The 15,833-nt window shown below is 36.6% G+C and overlaps 1 protein-coding gene across 13 annotated transcripts in view; it reads left to right on the top strand.

The window, feature by feature from the left end:
* Nucleotides 1-15,833, top strand: part of MINPP1 (multiple inositol-polyphosphate phosphatase 1) — a 190,887-nt gene that overhangs the window by 39,191 nt on the left and 135,863 nt on the right. The window contains exons 5-6 of one of the 13 annotated variants that reach the window (XR_008998904.1): nucleotides 776-1,235; nucleotides 3,196-4,066. The exons of 9 other annotated variants lie outside the window; for them this stretch is intronic. Coding sequence is in view for 1 of the 4 variants with exons in the window: in XM_036924043.2 (XP_036779938.2) it covers nucleotides 776-1,172 (397 nt within the window). In the remaining 3 variants the exon portion in view is untranslated. Of the gene's footprint in view, nucleotides 1-775; nucleotides 4,067-15,833 lie in introns of those variants that run through there. 3 more of the 13 variants (XR_005032402.2, XR_008998905.1, XM_036924043.2) reach the window with 3 other exon arrangements.

Here is a 15,833-nt window from a genome sequence, read left to right as displayed (position 1 = left end):
TTACAAATTATAATAAGAACAATAGTTATATTCTTTCTATAAAAGTTGAGAAGAAGTAGGTAGTCATTCACTACTACTTATAAAAAAGGCCTATTTCCAAGCAAAAAAATCATTGAAAGTTGAAAAACCAAAAAAGGTGATTTAGTGAAAGCTGTTGTATTTCTGGCAGTGTATAAACTCGACTCTCAACCACAGAATATATCAGCTAGAATAGGTTGCATCTCTACCCTTTTGTAGCTCTATTCCAAATTTGGTACCCAAGTCAGTTTTGTAAAACATTGAAGGATTACATGAATTACCATACACTGTTCAGTCTTGGCTTTAACAAAGAAATTTACTGAATATTCTTTGTCCTTATTCTATATAGCCAAAATAACATATGAAGTTCATTGAGAAGAGCTCCATGGAATAATTGATATTTACTAAGGGCTGATTTACTCAGTTTCATCCACAGAAAAGACCGTATAGTTTTGAAATATATATCTGCTTCAAGCTCCATTATCTCCAAGTAAAGGCTCCACTCACTCTTGAAACTTAAAGAATAATGTGTGTACAGACTGTTTTAGGTGGATATGCAGTATTATAATGATCCTGAATTTTGGAACTTAACTTTCAGTATAAAAAGTTCAGTTCTCTGCCATGCAGAATTTCAGCCATATTGAGTTATGTATATAAGGATTAAAAAAAGAGAAAGTTCTATACTACTTCTGAGTGTAGATACTGTGTTCAATGACATGAATATATACATGTATTTTTTCTCGATTTCTCTTTTAAGGTGTCAGCCAATTTCCTCTCCAGTCATCCTTCAGTTTGGTCATGCAGAGACCCTTCTTCCACTGCTCTCTCTCATGGGCTACTTCAAAGACAAGGAGCCCCTCACAGCTTACAATTACAAGGAACAAATGCATCGGAAATTTCGAAGCGGTCACATCGTACCATATGCTTCGAACCTGCTATTTGTGCTTTACCATTGTAAAAATGCAAAGTCTCCTAAAGAAGAATTCCGAGTGCAGATGTTACTGAATGAAAAGGTGTTGCCATTGGCTCACTCACAAGAAACTGTTTCTTTATATGAGGATTTGAAGAACCATTACAGGGACATCCTTCAGAGTTGTCATACCAATGAAGAATGTAAATTACCAAAGGTGAACAATACATCTGATGAGCTGTGATCAACTGGAGAACATATTGATTTCATCAGGAATACATAGGAAGAGATTACACACTTGGAATAGGTGGGCAATCCCTAGTTGCAGAAGGCTTTCACATTACTTGGGTATTTCTGTCTTTTCACAGAAAAACTGAATTTCTTTTTGAGTCTGGACATAGATATGTAAGAAGCAATTCTTCTGTGGAGCAGCTCTCTTAAGGGGAAAAGTACTCAAAGAAAGCTGGTACTGAAATGTTTACAGAAATTAAGTTCTTCCTGTTTATTTAAGAAACCTCACACTGAGATAAAATTGATTTCCAAATGATACTTGAAAGTGCTGGAGTAACAAAATATTATGTCAGTTGGACGATCTGTAACTTGATTGAACCAAGTCTAGGACCTTGACCAGTTGTGCTGCAGTTCTTTTTTCCTCAGGTAGCACAGTTCTAGTCTTTCCTAACCAGAAATATTGTGATAAACTGGGAGTATCTTTACTCCCTGACATCTCTCTAGTTGAGAATTTGAAATATTAAGAAACAGTATGGTTTAAAAGGACACTTTCACTGAAGGAAGACAGAAAGTATAACAAAATATTTTTGTCAGTAGTATTTATAAAGTATTTGAACACTTTTTCAATAATTCCTTTTAACCTCCTAGTAAGTCTTGCTGCGCCATTCTTTAATTATTAGCATATCTCTTTTACATATATAACAATGGAAGGAAAAAGACCATTAGCAACAAGTGGGATGGGTAGAGTCAAAGTTTCTTAAATCCATTGCTTAGCAATTTTTTCAGTTCTGTCACTTTGCTTCTGTTTTACATTTTGCTGGGTTGTGAAATGTGCCTTTTCATTGTTTAATTTCTTTTCATTCTTTTTTTTTTAAAGACTTCATCCTGGCTGTCTTGGTTTCACAAAACTCATTTCAAAGAACAATTCTGAGTTCTGTCTATGCCATGAAAATGTTTGCAATAATAATAATAATTCTTGTGACTTTACTACCGGGTATTTTCTGCTCTCCATATACCATCAATAATTGATGTAAAAGTTGGAATTTCAAGCAGCATTGGTTAAATCAGGCAATATAAGGCAGTTTTCTTCTAATAGAAATTTCCTTAAGTAAATTTTCACTTAAAAATGGAAATCTGTTTTATTAAAAATCCAAATAAGAAGCATCACAATTATAGAAATTATAAACGAAAATGCATAAATCATTGATATATTGATCATTGATCTTCAAAATAACAATGTTTATAAAATAGATTATTAGCTGGTAAATACTGCTGATTCATTAGTACACTGCTGGTTTTTCCTACAAAGGTATTATCTTTTTCCTTTTTTAAAAATCTGTAAATAGGCAGACAAGAAGAAAATAATATAACAAGCACTCATGAGCATCATCCTGTTTCCTCAAAGTTAGCATTGTAACATTTGGTTCAGATCCAGATAAGTGCAATTGAGGACTTCTCTTTTGCCTCTCTGATGCTATTCACTCTCAACCTAGAGGTAACGACCAACATAAAATTCAGTACTCACCATTCCATTGCATGCTTGACTCTGGAAACTTGTAATATTGTAGGAATTTTAAAATTTTCTATAAAAGGATGTATTCTGTGCATATCATTTTTGAATAAGTGATTTAACTGCTATATTTGCTTTTCAAGACTTTTCTTGATCCTAGTCATTTGTCACAATGCCGTCAGTTCATCAATACCTATTGAGTACTTTTTCCATGCAAATACTAGTCACAGTCTATGAGCATATAAAGTTGAATGAACCTAGTTCTTTCAAGAGGGTTGTCTTCAAAGACCTTAAAACAAATTTACTGGGTGTCTGATACATTAACTAAATAAATTTTGATTCATTAAATTTTCATAGACTATGAAAGTTTTATAGGAATTATTTAATTTCATTATTAAATAAGACCTTATAGTCATCTTCGTAGTCACTGGTATGTAAAATATTTCAGAATAGAGGATAGTGTGGTCCGTTTTTGCTAATGTTACAGAGCTTATGATCTTATTCTGGTGCTATTTTTCTCTTTTAGGAAATGCCTGAAACTGAAGACTCTCATGGTAAAAACTGTCTTCTTTAGGATAGGATATATAAAAAGTTGAACATTGAAACATAATCTTTGGCTAACAAGTTCATAATAGGTGACCAAATTACTCTGTTAAGCCAAAATTTAATCACTTTTGGTTCTGACATTTGGTTCATTAACAAGCAGTCTACGGACATTAATCATTTTTCTATCTAATCTACAACTTGCTGTGGACGGTGCATTGTACTTACTAGTTTTTATAGTCATGTTACCACTTGAAATTTCTGCTCTCTGATACATTAATAATATACGTGGTACTGTTTTTGTATATAATCTTGATCCTAAGTTTACCGACTTGTAAAGAAAAAACAACTTAGTTTTTTCCAGGCATAATCAACTTTTATGGTATCTTTATTTGAGTGCTTTCATTTTGTAAACCTCAGAACTGATGCGTGCCCTTAAATATTTGGGAGTTATGTACAACCAAACCAAAATATATAAGTGTACATTTTTGGAATGTGTTTCTCTAAGATGTTATTTCATATGATCCAATAACGAATCTTGGAATTTGGATTATATTCTGTCAAATGTAAGATGAAAATAAATAACATGCATTACCGTAATTTGCCTATACCTAGCTCCTCTCCTAAATTTCACAGATCACAGTATTTTCTCCTAACTGTTCATTTCCTCTTAGTCACTATTTACTTCCATTCAACTGGCAGCTCAGTCTACTCAAGCACCTTCACATCAGGCTGCTAAGCTATTTTTCATTGGTGTGTGTGTATATGTATGCATGTAATAGTATTTTGGTGTTTTGTTTTTTCAAGTTTTAGACTTGTTTATTTTATTGAAATAAAGTTGATATACAATATTACATTGGTTTCAGGTGTACAACATAGTGATTAGACAGTTATATACATTAAATGCTTTCCAAAGTGTGTGGCTGTTACCTGTCAACATACAAAGATATTACAGAGTTATTGAATGTATTTCCTATGCTGTATTCTCATCCATGTGACTTTTAGTTTTAATGGTAGGTTTGTACCACTTTATCCCATTTGCCTGTCTGCCTGTGTCCCCACCCCCTTCCCTATAGCAACAACCAATCTATTGTCTGTGTTTATGAGACTATTTCTGTTTTGTTTGTTTTTATATTCCATGTATAGGTGAAATCACGTGGTTGTAGTAGTAGTTTTGAGAAAATTCTGCAGGAAGAAAAAAGACATCATCTTCTTCCAGTTAAAACATTTGTAGTTTGAGCTTCATACTTGCAACAGGGGAGGAGGTTGACTTTTAAAACTTTATTTTATCATTGCTGATGTAATACATTTTAATACAGAAGGATTCTTAATTTTATTATTTCTTAAAACTAGTCTTAGTTCAACATTTTCCACGTACTAGTCCCAGATTTTAAACCATTATTTAGAGCTAAGCAGTTCATGTTGACAGTTTGTTTATTGTACTGGGAGAACAAATATTTATTCATTCAAATGATAGCCTTCCATATTGAATAATACTACTAGTATAATGAGAAAGTTCCATTAGAATATTTGTTTTATGTTATTTCTAAAATAGCTAATATGGAAAATTAAGTTGGGATGAAAATCTATAGATTCTGTGCTTTTTCATTAGAGTTCATCCTATCAGCCTTGGTTCTGGTTGCCTTAACATTAACAGTTTGGGTGCTTTTGGAAATTTTTCAACATATATTCTTATTCTGGAACAAAAAATCCAGTTTTGATGTAAATTATATAAATATATACTGGTGAAATGTGTCTTTGGATGCATATAGATGAGAAAGTTCTATTTAATAAGAAACATTCTTAATTGGATATAGGAAGAACACTAATTTTGCTGTAGCCATAGTTGCTCTTCCTCTGAGAAACCATTAGTTTCTTTTCCTTGCCCTTCATTTATTCCCCTCACCTCCCTGAGACAGCGAGAAGACAAATGTTGATGAGACAAGAGAGTGCCTGTTTTTCTTCTGTCTGCAGCGTTTCTTCCTGACTTTCTGTCACTCTTTGCATTATGGAGATTAAGGTGAGAGCCTGATTTTCTAATCTGACTTTATTAGATAGAGTTTTATATCTCCTGAATTCACCCAAGTACCATCGATGGTGAGTGGGAAAAAACAGTTGAAGTAGCCTTTCTTCTGTTCTTGCTACTTTGTTACTGAATGACTGACTGAGGAGAGCTCCATTGAGATCCTTGGGGCAGCAGACTGAAGAAATGAGATAGAAGCAATCCTCTTCCTTTTCCTTGCTGAGAGAAAAGCAGTACTTGAACCTCCCAGATGTAGTTAGGGAATCAGAAGTAGCTGGGATTCTTTACCCACTTAAGTCTGGTTGCAAGGCTTCCGGTCTTTTTAGTACAGGAAATGGAGTACAATCTAGGCCAGCACTATGGAGGTTCTTCAGTTAGGTTTTGCTGATTTTTGCCTCACTCACCTGCTCTGGGTAGGAAACTAAGTAATACTTGCTTTTCAAGTCTATCTCTTGAAAAAGTAGAAGCATGACTAGAAGACTTTCCTCCAACTCATGGGCCTATGTGAGCTTCAAAGAGCTGTTTTCTTTAGCAGGTGTTAAAAACTCTTTGGTTACTAAGTATTTTATAAGCATTATTGTAGGCATGGGTACATGCCCAATATTTGCCCAGTATTACACTCAGTATTTGACTAAACATAGATGTATAAAGTCTAGTCTTAAGAGAGAAATATCTCATGTTACAGAGCCATATGAAACAATCTACATTGTAATTCTTAATACTTGGCAGTGTATCTGATGTGAACTAGGTTATCTATAAAATAAAATAAATTGTGTGTAAAATAGTAGTTGCCACTGGGTAAAGGACGTATCTACACCTGCCAAATAATATAAAAGCTACTTGAACTGTTAGTCCACTGGAAGTTGGTGGCACGAAACCCATTTTGCAGATAAGGAAATTGAGGTTGAGAATTAAAGTGCATGTTGTTTTTTACATTTTAAGCTCTATTCAACTTTGTTTTATAGGTGGTAAAAATGGAATTTGGACCTAGTTCATATGAGGCACTTTGGTGTGCAGACTGAGTAATACAAACTGATGATAAACTACTTGAATCTCTTGATTCTGCTCACCTCTACAATAAAAATACTTTTGAAAATGCAGCCACTCTTTGTCTTTTTCTGTAGCCATTGGCTGTAATTGCTGAGTCCAAGAAGTTACATGCTCAACAGGAAATGGAAGGGAGACAAAAATGTAACCAAAGCCTAATATCTGACCTTTTCCAAGACAAATCAGTTCCTTCTACTTCCCCAGGCTCAACTGATTGCACCATGCACCTGGTGTAGAAGGCTTTCTGAGTTACCAGAAATGTGGGGTAGGTTAATCTATTGTTGTATTAGAAACCATCCCTTAGAATTGTATTTGTACTATTTGAAAGCGAAGTACAATTCAGACCTGTTGGAGACTCTAGATTGAATTCCAGAAAATGGGAACTATAGTTATATTGCATACTTGTTGCCTCATTCAGTGAAACAGCTACTTACGTCAGCCCTCATAGGCTCCCTCCCATAACTTGCCTGTTGAGTCCATAAAGCCAGGCTCGTTCAGCACACAGCCATGTCAGCTGGCCAATGCTTTGCCAGATAACCATGATGCTGAACTGAGATCCAAGGATGGTGAAAAGTGCAAGACTTTGCTGCAAGTTGCATATATTACACCAGGCCAGTGATCTCTCCCACTCTAGCATGTAAACTGAGTGTGCCACTTTGACCCTCATTGCAGTAACAATATGATTACAGCAAACATCAAAAACAACCTGTTTTATGTCAGTAGAATGGTGTTACATACAGACATTGCTAGAAAATGATTCCCAGCCTGGGGACCTGATGATAAAATTGATCTCCCAGTGATGACTTCACCACTCAGAGTGTGGCCTATAGACCAGCAACATCATCATCATCACCTGGGAGCCTATGCACTGATGTGTGGGATTTTCATGTGTGTCTACTATATGTCAGATTCATTTTCCTGAACTTTAGGGTGATAGAGATTGGAAGGGAGTTGTTCAGAAGGGCTATTCCTGCCCTTTCTGAGATCTCTTGAGTCATTCAGTTCGTGCCCCCATTTTCATCTGGACCTTCTTTTTCCTTTATCCTTTTTGTCACTGTTCAATTTAATAAGGATTTTTTATTCCCAGGAGATTCTCCTCAAAGTGGGGATATATTGTAGGAGGGAGGTTCAGCTGAAGAGGTTTGAGAGTTCATAGGATCCCGGCTGGTCAGCCTTTTCAGAGTTTACGGTAACTCCTTGCACAATATAGCAGTTTAGCTATTGGCCCTCTACACTTTCAGTGGATGACTACGGGTATATACCTAATCCATCAACTACCCCATTGCTTCCCTCTGCTCCTTCTCACAAAAATGATGATTATATGATACAGGCCTTGTAGCTATCAGTGGTTTGTCCCACCCTCTCAGTTTTGGGAATTCTCAAGGATACTTCACCAACATGTTGAAGATGTTGTCTATGGGTTTCTGTTTATAATTTCTGTTGCTCTGTTTTTATGGGAGGTAATGGATTGGGGAAAGTAAAGAGCTTTAAGGAGCGTGGGTATTAGGTCTTCACTAAATGTTTGATAAAATAACCACTCACTGGTTATCTTCTCAGTTGCTCCTAAGTCTTAGTGGATCATCATGATTCCTGTACCTTCTTTGATAAAATGCTTATTCAGTCTTTTGCCCATTTTAAAAGTGGGTTGTCTTCTATTTATTGAGATGTCTAAGGGTTCTTTATATATCCTGGAAACAAATTCTTCGTCAGGAACATGTTTGCAAATATTTTCTCCCAGTCTTTGGCTTCTCTTGATCATTCTGAGGTTTATTCATGTTTCATGAGTTGTAGTTCATTTGCTCTCATTGTTATATGAATTAATTTATATAATAATTTATCAATTAATCTCTTCGTGGACATTAGAGTAGTTTAAAGTCTTTGACTGTTAGAATAGTTCTGTTATTAACATGCTTTTGTTTTTTGGTAATCATATATATAGATATATATATGTGCATTTCTGAATCTATACAATTGCATTAAGAGTGGAATTTCTAGGTCATAGGTATGTATGTGTTCAGTTTGGGTAGTTACTGCTAAACATTTCTCCAAAGAAGTGGCACCTGTTTACATTCCAAACAGCAGTACGTGAAAGTGCCATTTGGCTGACATTCTACCAGCATTTAGTATTATCCACCTTTTTCATTCTAACCATTTTTACGGTGTGTTGAGTTATCTCATTGTGGATTGAATTTGCATTTTTTGGTGAATGATGAAATTGAGCACCTTTTCAAATGTCATTACATAACACTTTTTGTTTTAAAGTGCCTGTTCAAGACTTTAGCCCTTTTCTCTAATAGATTGCCTGCCTTTTCTTTATTGGTTGTGGTAGCCTTTAGTTATCTCTTTAACTTTGATATTCTGAAATGTGAGTGTAGAGTTATCTTTGTTTACTAAAAAAGGGTACATCTCAAAGCTCATGTCTTTCTCAGGTTCTGTTTTTTTTCTTTAAATATTTCTGTGCCATTTCCTCCTTTCTCCTCCTATTAGATGTATGTTGGATCCTTTCTTTCAGACTCTTCACCTGCAAATTGATTCTCCAAACATCTGCACATCCTTTCTGTTTTTTTTTTAAACCATTTGTGTCTCCGTGCTGCTTTCTGAGTAATTTCCTCACTACTGTTATAAAGTCTAGAGTTTATCAAATCTCAAGGTTTGTTTTGTTTTTAATTTTATTAGTATTTTTTAAAAACTTAAGGAACTAATTAAAAATAATTTCCAGGGAATCTACACACATAACAATCAGAAATAAGAAAGGAAAAATCACAGTGGACACCACAGAAGTACAAAGAATTATTAGAGAATACTATGAAAATCTGTATACTAACAAACTGGATAACCTAGAAAACATGGACAACTTTCTGGAAAAATACAACCTTCCAAGACTGACCAAGGAAGAAACAGAAAATCTAAACAGACCAATTACCAGCAATGAAATTAAATTGGTAATCAAAAAACTACCCAAGAATAAAAGCCCCAAATCAGATGGATTCACCACTGAATTTTATCAGACATAATACCCATTCTCCTTAAAGTTTTCCAAAAAATAGAGGAGGAGGGAATACTCCTAAACTCATTCTGTGAAGCCAACATCACTCTAATACCAAAACCAGGCAAATACACCACAAAAAAAGAGTGATGCTGGCCTCGTAGAATGAGTTTGGAAGGATTTCCTCCTACTTTTTGGAGAGCTTTAAGGAGCGTGGGTATTAGGTCTTCACTAAATGTTTGATAAAATTTAACAGTGCAACCATCTTGTCCAGGGATTTTGTTCTTGGTATCTTTTTGTTTACCAGTACAATTTCCTTGCTGGTAATTCATCTATTCATATTTTCTGTTTCTTCCTGTATCAGCCTTGGAAGGTTGTATTTTTCTAGAAAGTTGTCCATTTCTTCTAGGTTGTCCAGTTTTTTGCCATATAATTTTTCATAGTATTCTCTCATAATTCTTCATATTTCTGTGGTGTCCATAGTGATTTTTCCTTTCTCATTTCTGATTCTGATTATGTGTGTAGGCTCTCTTTTTTTCTTGTTAAGTCTGTCCAGGTGTTTATCTATTTTGTTTATTTTCTCAAAGAACCAGCTCCTGCTTTCATTCATTATTTCTATTTTATTCTTCTTGATTGTATTTATTTATGCTCTAATCTTTATTATGTCCCTCCTTCTGTTGACTTTGGGCCTCATTTGTTCTTTTTCTAGTTTCGTTAACTGTGAGTTTAGACTGTTCAGATGGGGTTGTTGTTCTTTCCTGAGGTAGGCCTTTATTGCAATATGCTTCCCTCTTAGCACAGCCTTTGCTGTGTCCCACAGATTTTTGGTGTTGAATTACTGTTGTTATTTGTCTCCATATATTGCTTGAACTCTTTTTTATTTGGTCATTGATCCATTGAATATTTAGGAGCATCTTTTTAAGCCTCCATGTGTTTGTGGGCTTTCTCATTTTCTTTGCATAATTTATTTCTAGTTTCATACCTTTGTTGTCTGAGAAGCTGGTTGGTACAATTCCAATCTTTATAATTTACTGAGGCATTTTTTGTGGCCTAGTAGATGATCTATTTTTGAAAAAGTCCCATGTGCACTTGAGAAGAATGTGTATTGTGTTGCTTTTGGATGGAGTGTTCTATAGATGTCTTTTAGGTCCATCTGTTGTAAAATGTTGTTCAATGCCTCTGTCTTTTCACTTATTTTCTGTCTGGTTGTTCTTTCCTTTGGAGTGAGTGGTGGATTGAATTTTCCTAAAATGAATGCATTGCATTCTATTTTCCCCTTTAATTCTATTAGTATTTGTTTCACATATGTAGGTGATCCTGTGTTGGGTGGATAGATATTTATAATAGTTATATCCTCTTGTTGGACTACCCCCTATATCATTATGTAATGTCTTTCTTTGTCTCTTGTTACTTTCTTTGTTTTGAAGTCTATTTTGTCTGATACAAGTACTGCAACACCTCCTTTTTTCTTCCTATTAGTTACATGAAATATCTTTTTTCCATCCCTTTACTTTCAGTCTGTGAATGTCCTTGGGTTTGAAGTATGTCTCTTGTAGGCAGCATATAGACGGGTCTTGTTTTTTTATCCATTCAGTAACTCTGTGTCTTTTGATTGGTGCATTGAGACCATTTACATTTAGGGTGATTATCAGTAGGTATGTACTTACTGCCATTGCAGGCTTTAGATTCATGGTTACCAAAAGTTCCAGGGTAATTCGCTTACTGTCTAACAGTCTAATTTATCTCACTTAGTCTGCTATTACAAACACAACCTAAAGGTTCTTTTTTTTTCCCTCCTTTTTCTTCTTCATTCTTTTCTATATTAGGTATCGTATTCTGTACTCTTTGTGTATCCCTTGATTGACTGAGGATAGTTGATTTGAATTTGCATCTGCTTAGTAATTAATTGTTGTACTTGCTTTACTGTGGTTTTATTTCCCACTGGTGACAGCTATTTAGCCTTAGGAACACTTCCTTCTATAGCAGTCCCTCCAAAATACAGTGTTGAGGTGGTTTGTGGGAGGTAAATTCTCTCAGCTTTTGCTTATCTCAAAATTATTTAATCCCTCCTTCAAGTTTAAATGATAATCTTGCCAGGTAGAGTATTCTTGGTTCAAGGCCCTTCTGTTTCATCTCATTAAATATACCATGCCACCCCCTTCTGGCCTGTAAAGTTTCTGTTGAGAAATCTGATGATAGCCTGATGGGTTTTCCTTTGTATGTGATCTTTTTTCTCTCTCTAGCTGCTTTTAAAAGTCCGTCTATATCCTTGATCTTTGCAGTTTTAATTATTATATGTCTTGGTGTTGTCTTCCTTGGGTCCCTTGCATTGGGTGATCTGTGCATCTCCATGGCCTGAGAGTCTGTCTTCTTCCCCAGATTGGGGAAGTTTTCAGCAATCACTTCCTCAAAGGTACTTCCTATCCCTTTTTCTCTCTTTTCTTCTTCTGATACCCCTATAATGTGAATATTGTTCTGTTTGGATTGGTGTGTGCCTCAGCTTCTTTGTATTCGTCTTCTCTTCTTTCTATTCCATTTACAGTCTCTTCTTCTACATCTAATCTGCTTTTAAATCCCTCCATTTTATGTTTCGTTTTGCATATGGAATTTCTTAATGATTGAATATTTTTCCTAAATTTGTCCCTGAGCTCTTGAATATTTTTCTGTACCTCCATGAACATTTTTATGATTTTTATTTTGAACTCTTTTAGAGGAAGATTGGTGAGTTCAGTTTCACTTGGCCCTTTTTCTGGTGTTTGTGAGATTTTTGTTTGAACTAGGTCCCTTGATGTTTCATATTTGTATGTGGCGTCTTGTAGTGCCCAGAAGCTCTTGTTTCTGGAGGTGCTCAGACCCTGGAGTAATGTGGGGGTCACAGGGTAGCAGTGCTGGTGCTGGGGGAAGAAAAGAGCTGTTTCCTGCTTCCTGGCTGCATTGCCTGTCTACACTGTCAAAACCAGTGCACCGAGCACACAGGTGTAAGCCTCTGTGCTTTGCGTCTGTAGCTGCCATAGGCTAGGCCTTCCTCTGTCTAGCCTGATGCCAGGGCAGGAACTGCCTGTTTGTGAGCTGGTGCCAGCAGGCCAGGAGGAAGGTGCAACAGGCTGCGTATCACAGTGGGGAGCCTCAGAGGTGAGTAGCCAGCCAGGGGTCAGATTGCCTGAAGGTCCTGAAAGTTCCCAACCTGCTGGGCAGAGCACACCCAGACAACCTTGTGTACCTATCCCTTCTCCAGAGCAGCAAGCTCCATGCAATTCCCTCCCCTTCAGCAGTCACATCACTGCTTAGGAAGCCTCTCTGACCTCCCACCTTTCCTTTCTCCCATAGTAGCCGTATGTGGATCTCTGTCCTCCACAAATGGCTGGAATCTCATTCTCTCCATGTATTCTGCCTCTCTTAGCTTTCCAACAGCACTAATCTCCAGAGCACCATGCAATATAGGTTTGTGCTCCCAAAGCAGATCTCCAGGGTGGTGTTTCACAGTCCTAGGCTTCCAACTCCTTCCCGCTCTGTTTCTTCCTCCCACCAGTGAGCTGGGGTTGGGGAAGGGCTTGGGTCCTACCTGATCAAGGCTTTGGTATGTTACCCTGTTTCGGGAGGTCTGCTCTGTTTTCCAGGTGTATGCAGTCTGGTACAGTCTTCTTTCTTGTTGCTCTTTTAAGATTTGTTGTATTAACTGTATTTTCATATTATGTGTGGTTTTGGGAGGAGTTCTCTGTCTCACCTCTCATGCTGCCATCTTTAATCCACCAGAAATCTCTTTTCTTTATTTTCATTTTTATATTTTATTTATTACTCTTTGAGCAGAAGAGATATTTGAAAGTGTGGACTTAGTGAGTCATTTTGATAAAAAATCCAATGATATATTTTCAATATTCGTAGCTACTTCCAAATCTGGGGAGAATTACTGAACTTCTTAGAACCTCAGTTTCTTCATCTTTGAAACAAAGCTGTTGGACCAAGGTCCTTAAAATCCACTCTAATTCTAAATTCTGTAGTTTCTGTAACCTATAATCTATCATTGTGTCTGTGAAATGTGACAAACCGAAGTAAAAACACAGTCAGTGTTGCTAAGGGAAGCAGCCAAAATGGACTGGGAGGTCCTTAAGGAAATGGGGTCTACACACATTGGCAGCTTCCCATCTCAGAAAAATGCCATACGTAGTTTGCTGCTAAACCACATTTCTGAGACCACCATTTGTTACGGATTTTTGTGGGCACTAGTGTCGCTCTGGCCATAGCAACCAATCAGAAACTGAATAATGTACAAATTTCTCTGCCAGCTCCAATTACAAACATTCAAAACAACTTGTGTAAATGAATTAACATCTTGCTGATTAACTTTAAAACTAAATTTTGTCAGCAGGTTGGAGCAGAATTTGGGTTGCTACCTAAATTTGTATCTCCTGGATTGCAATCCCTCAGATTGCAAATAAACTCAACCAATTATTTTATGGCTCTGGCTTTTTTTGGTTGACATGTCCATGTTCACTCAGCTAATTTGTAGTTTAGGGGCCTTGGGGCCCATGTTTTCTGCTTTCTGGCTCAAGAGCTGTTTTTGCCATGCCTCACAACTATCTTCATTGGAAACATTGATCAGATAATCAAGAAATGAAAACACAGCATGCCACACAAACCCTATCCCATCTTCCAACTAGAAAGCTGGAGATTTCTCCAGTTTTTCTTATAGGCAAAACTGGTTCTTGTACTACTGTGTGGAATTCCAAACAGAAGGTTGGGTAAGGTTTCAAAAGAAGAATCTCGTGATATAAGTTGATTCTTACATGAAGAACGAAGGGCAGCAATTGAGAAAGAAGCTTTTTAGCTTGATTATTACAATCACAGAAAAAAGGAGCAACAATCAGTATAAGTAAGCAGCATGCCTGATACAGAACTGGAAGAGATGGTGATCAGGGGATGGCTCTGAAGTCATAAAAACAATTACAATTACCACATTATTGATAAAGTAGGACCTGGCAAAAAAATAATCTGTTGCTTTCTAGTTACTAACTAAACCAACTGAAGAGATGGTTTTTAAAAGCCACAAAACTGAAACATTCAGAAAACCGGTAACATTTTTTTCAGCCAATTAAAGGAATCCCAGCTCCTGTTCTGACACAGTAACAGCTAGTTTACAGATAGCTTAAAACATGAGTCTATGGACAATAAGGAAGGTTGTGTTGTGTTTGAGGACATAATGAATTGAACAAGTTAAAAAGTTCTAGCCCTGGGGTCTAGTGTGACCTCTGCAGCTAATCAGCTGTGTGACTTGAGAGGGAGTATGAGTAAAATTGTAATATTTCCAGAATATCTTGCCTGGCTTTAGTACATCTGCATATTAATAGGTGTTCAGAGTTGGAAAGAAGTATGGCTTTAATACATCTGCATCATTCCTCAGGGGTGGAGAGAAGTTCATCTCTTTATCAATGGGTAATTACCTGGGCAATGGAGGGCTTCTCTGTACCTGAGAGGTGAGGGGGAGGGCTGGTTTTGCTTCTGCTGGAGCAGGAAAGAGAGAAGGCCCCAGACTGCAGGTTTTAAACTTTATTTCTCCCTTTGACTGATTCCGGTTTTTAGAGGTGTTTTGCCCCAGGATTTCCTCTCCCCAAACGTATAGGAAGCAATGACTTACCTTCTCCAAGTCTCATCTTATTCTTATCTGGAAAAACGAGTGAGCTCCAGAGAGTATGTGATTGCTAGAACAAGCAAGAAAACATGTCATGAAGTCGAGAGGAATTTTTTCGCCTTGAATTCTGTCCTTGGTTTTTAAACACAAAGGACCCTAATTGATTGAAATAGTTGAATTTTGAAACTCCAAAGTAAAAGTATAAACACAGTAGTATAAGTTGATTTAGTTCTTAAAGATCACAGGCATAGGTGAGTGGGAATTTAAAGGAACAGTTCAAAAAATCCAGCCCTGCTATGATTTAAAAAACCTATACTGAGCACTCTCTCCACTGAGCCTCTAACTCCATTTGGGACCTGTGTTGGCATAACCTATGATCTGGATCAGGCTGGAAAGGAAGTGTCTGATGGGACATCTTTTTATTGTCTCTAGCACTTGGCCTCACCTTAGCTCATGACATGAGTGGATTATTATTGCTGTTGGCTAATTCTCTCCTGAAATCTTCCTGATTGTGATGTAACACAGGCAAATCATTTCCCAAAGCGAATAAACTCAGGCTAACTACCTGAACCTCTTTTTTTTTTTTGAATAAAGTTGATGTACCATATTGTATTGGTCTCAGGTGTACAACAGAGTGACTTGGTAATTATATATATTACTAAATGCTCACCATGGTAAGTGTCATTACTCTGTTACCATATCAAGATACTTCAGTATTATTGGTTATATTTTCTATGTTCTGCTTCCATTCCTCTGACTGATTTTACAATTTGCAGTTTGTACCTCTTTATCCCCTTCACCTATTGCACCCATTCCTCTGCTCCCCTACCTGAACCTCTTACATCTTGTGCCAGTCCCTTTTTCTCCAGTCCAGGTCAAATGTTGATTTTCTGTTTGGGCCTTTTAACAGTCTAGTGAAAGAATCATGAGTTTTGTAAT

The sequence above is a fragment of the Manis pentadactyla genome, chromosome 8, assembly GCF_030020395.1.
Source record: "Manis pentadactyla isolate mManPen7 chromosome 8, mManPen7.hap1, whole genome shotgun sequence".
NCBI classification, from domain to species: Eukaryota; Metazoa; Chordata; class Mammalia; order Pholidota; family Manidae; genus Manis; species Manis pentadactyla.
Note: the sequence above shows the minus strand (reverse complement) of the source record. Positions and strands in the feature narration are given on the sequence as shown.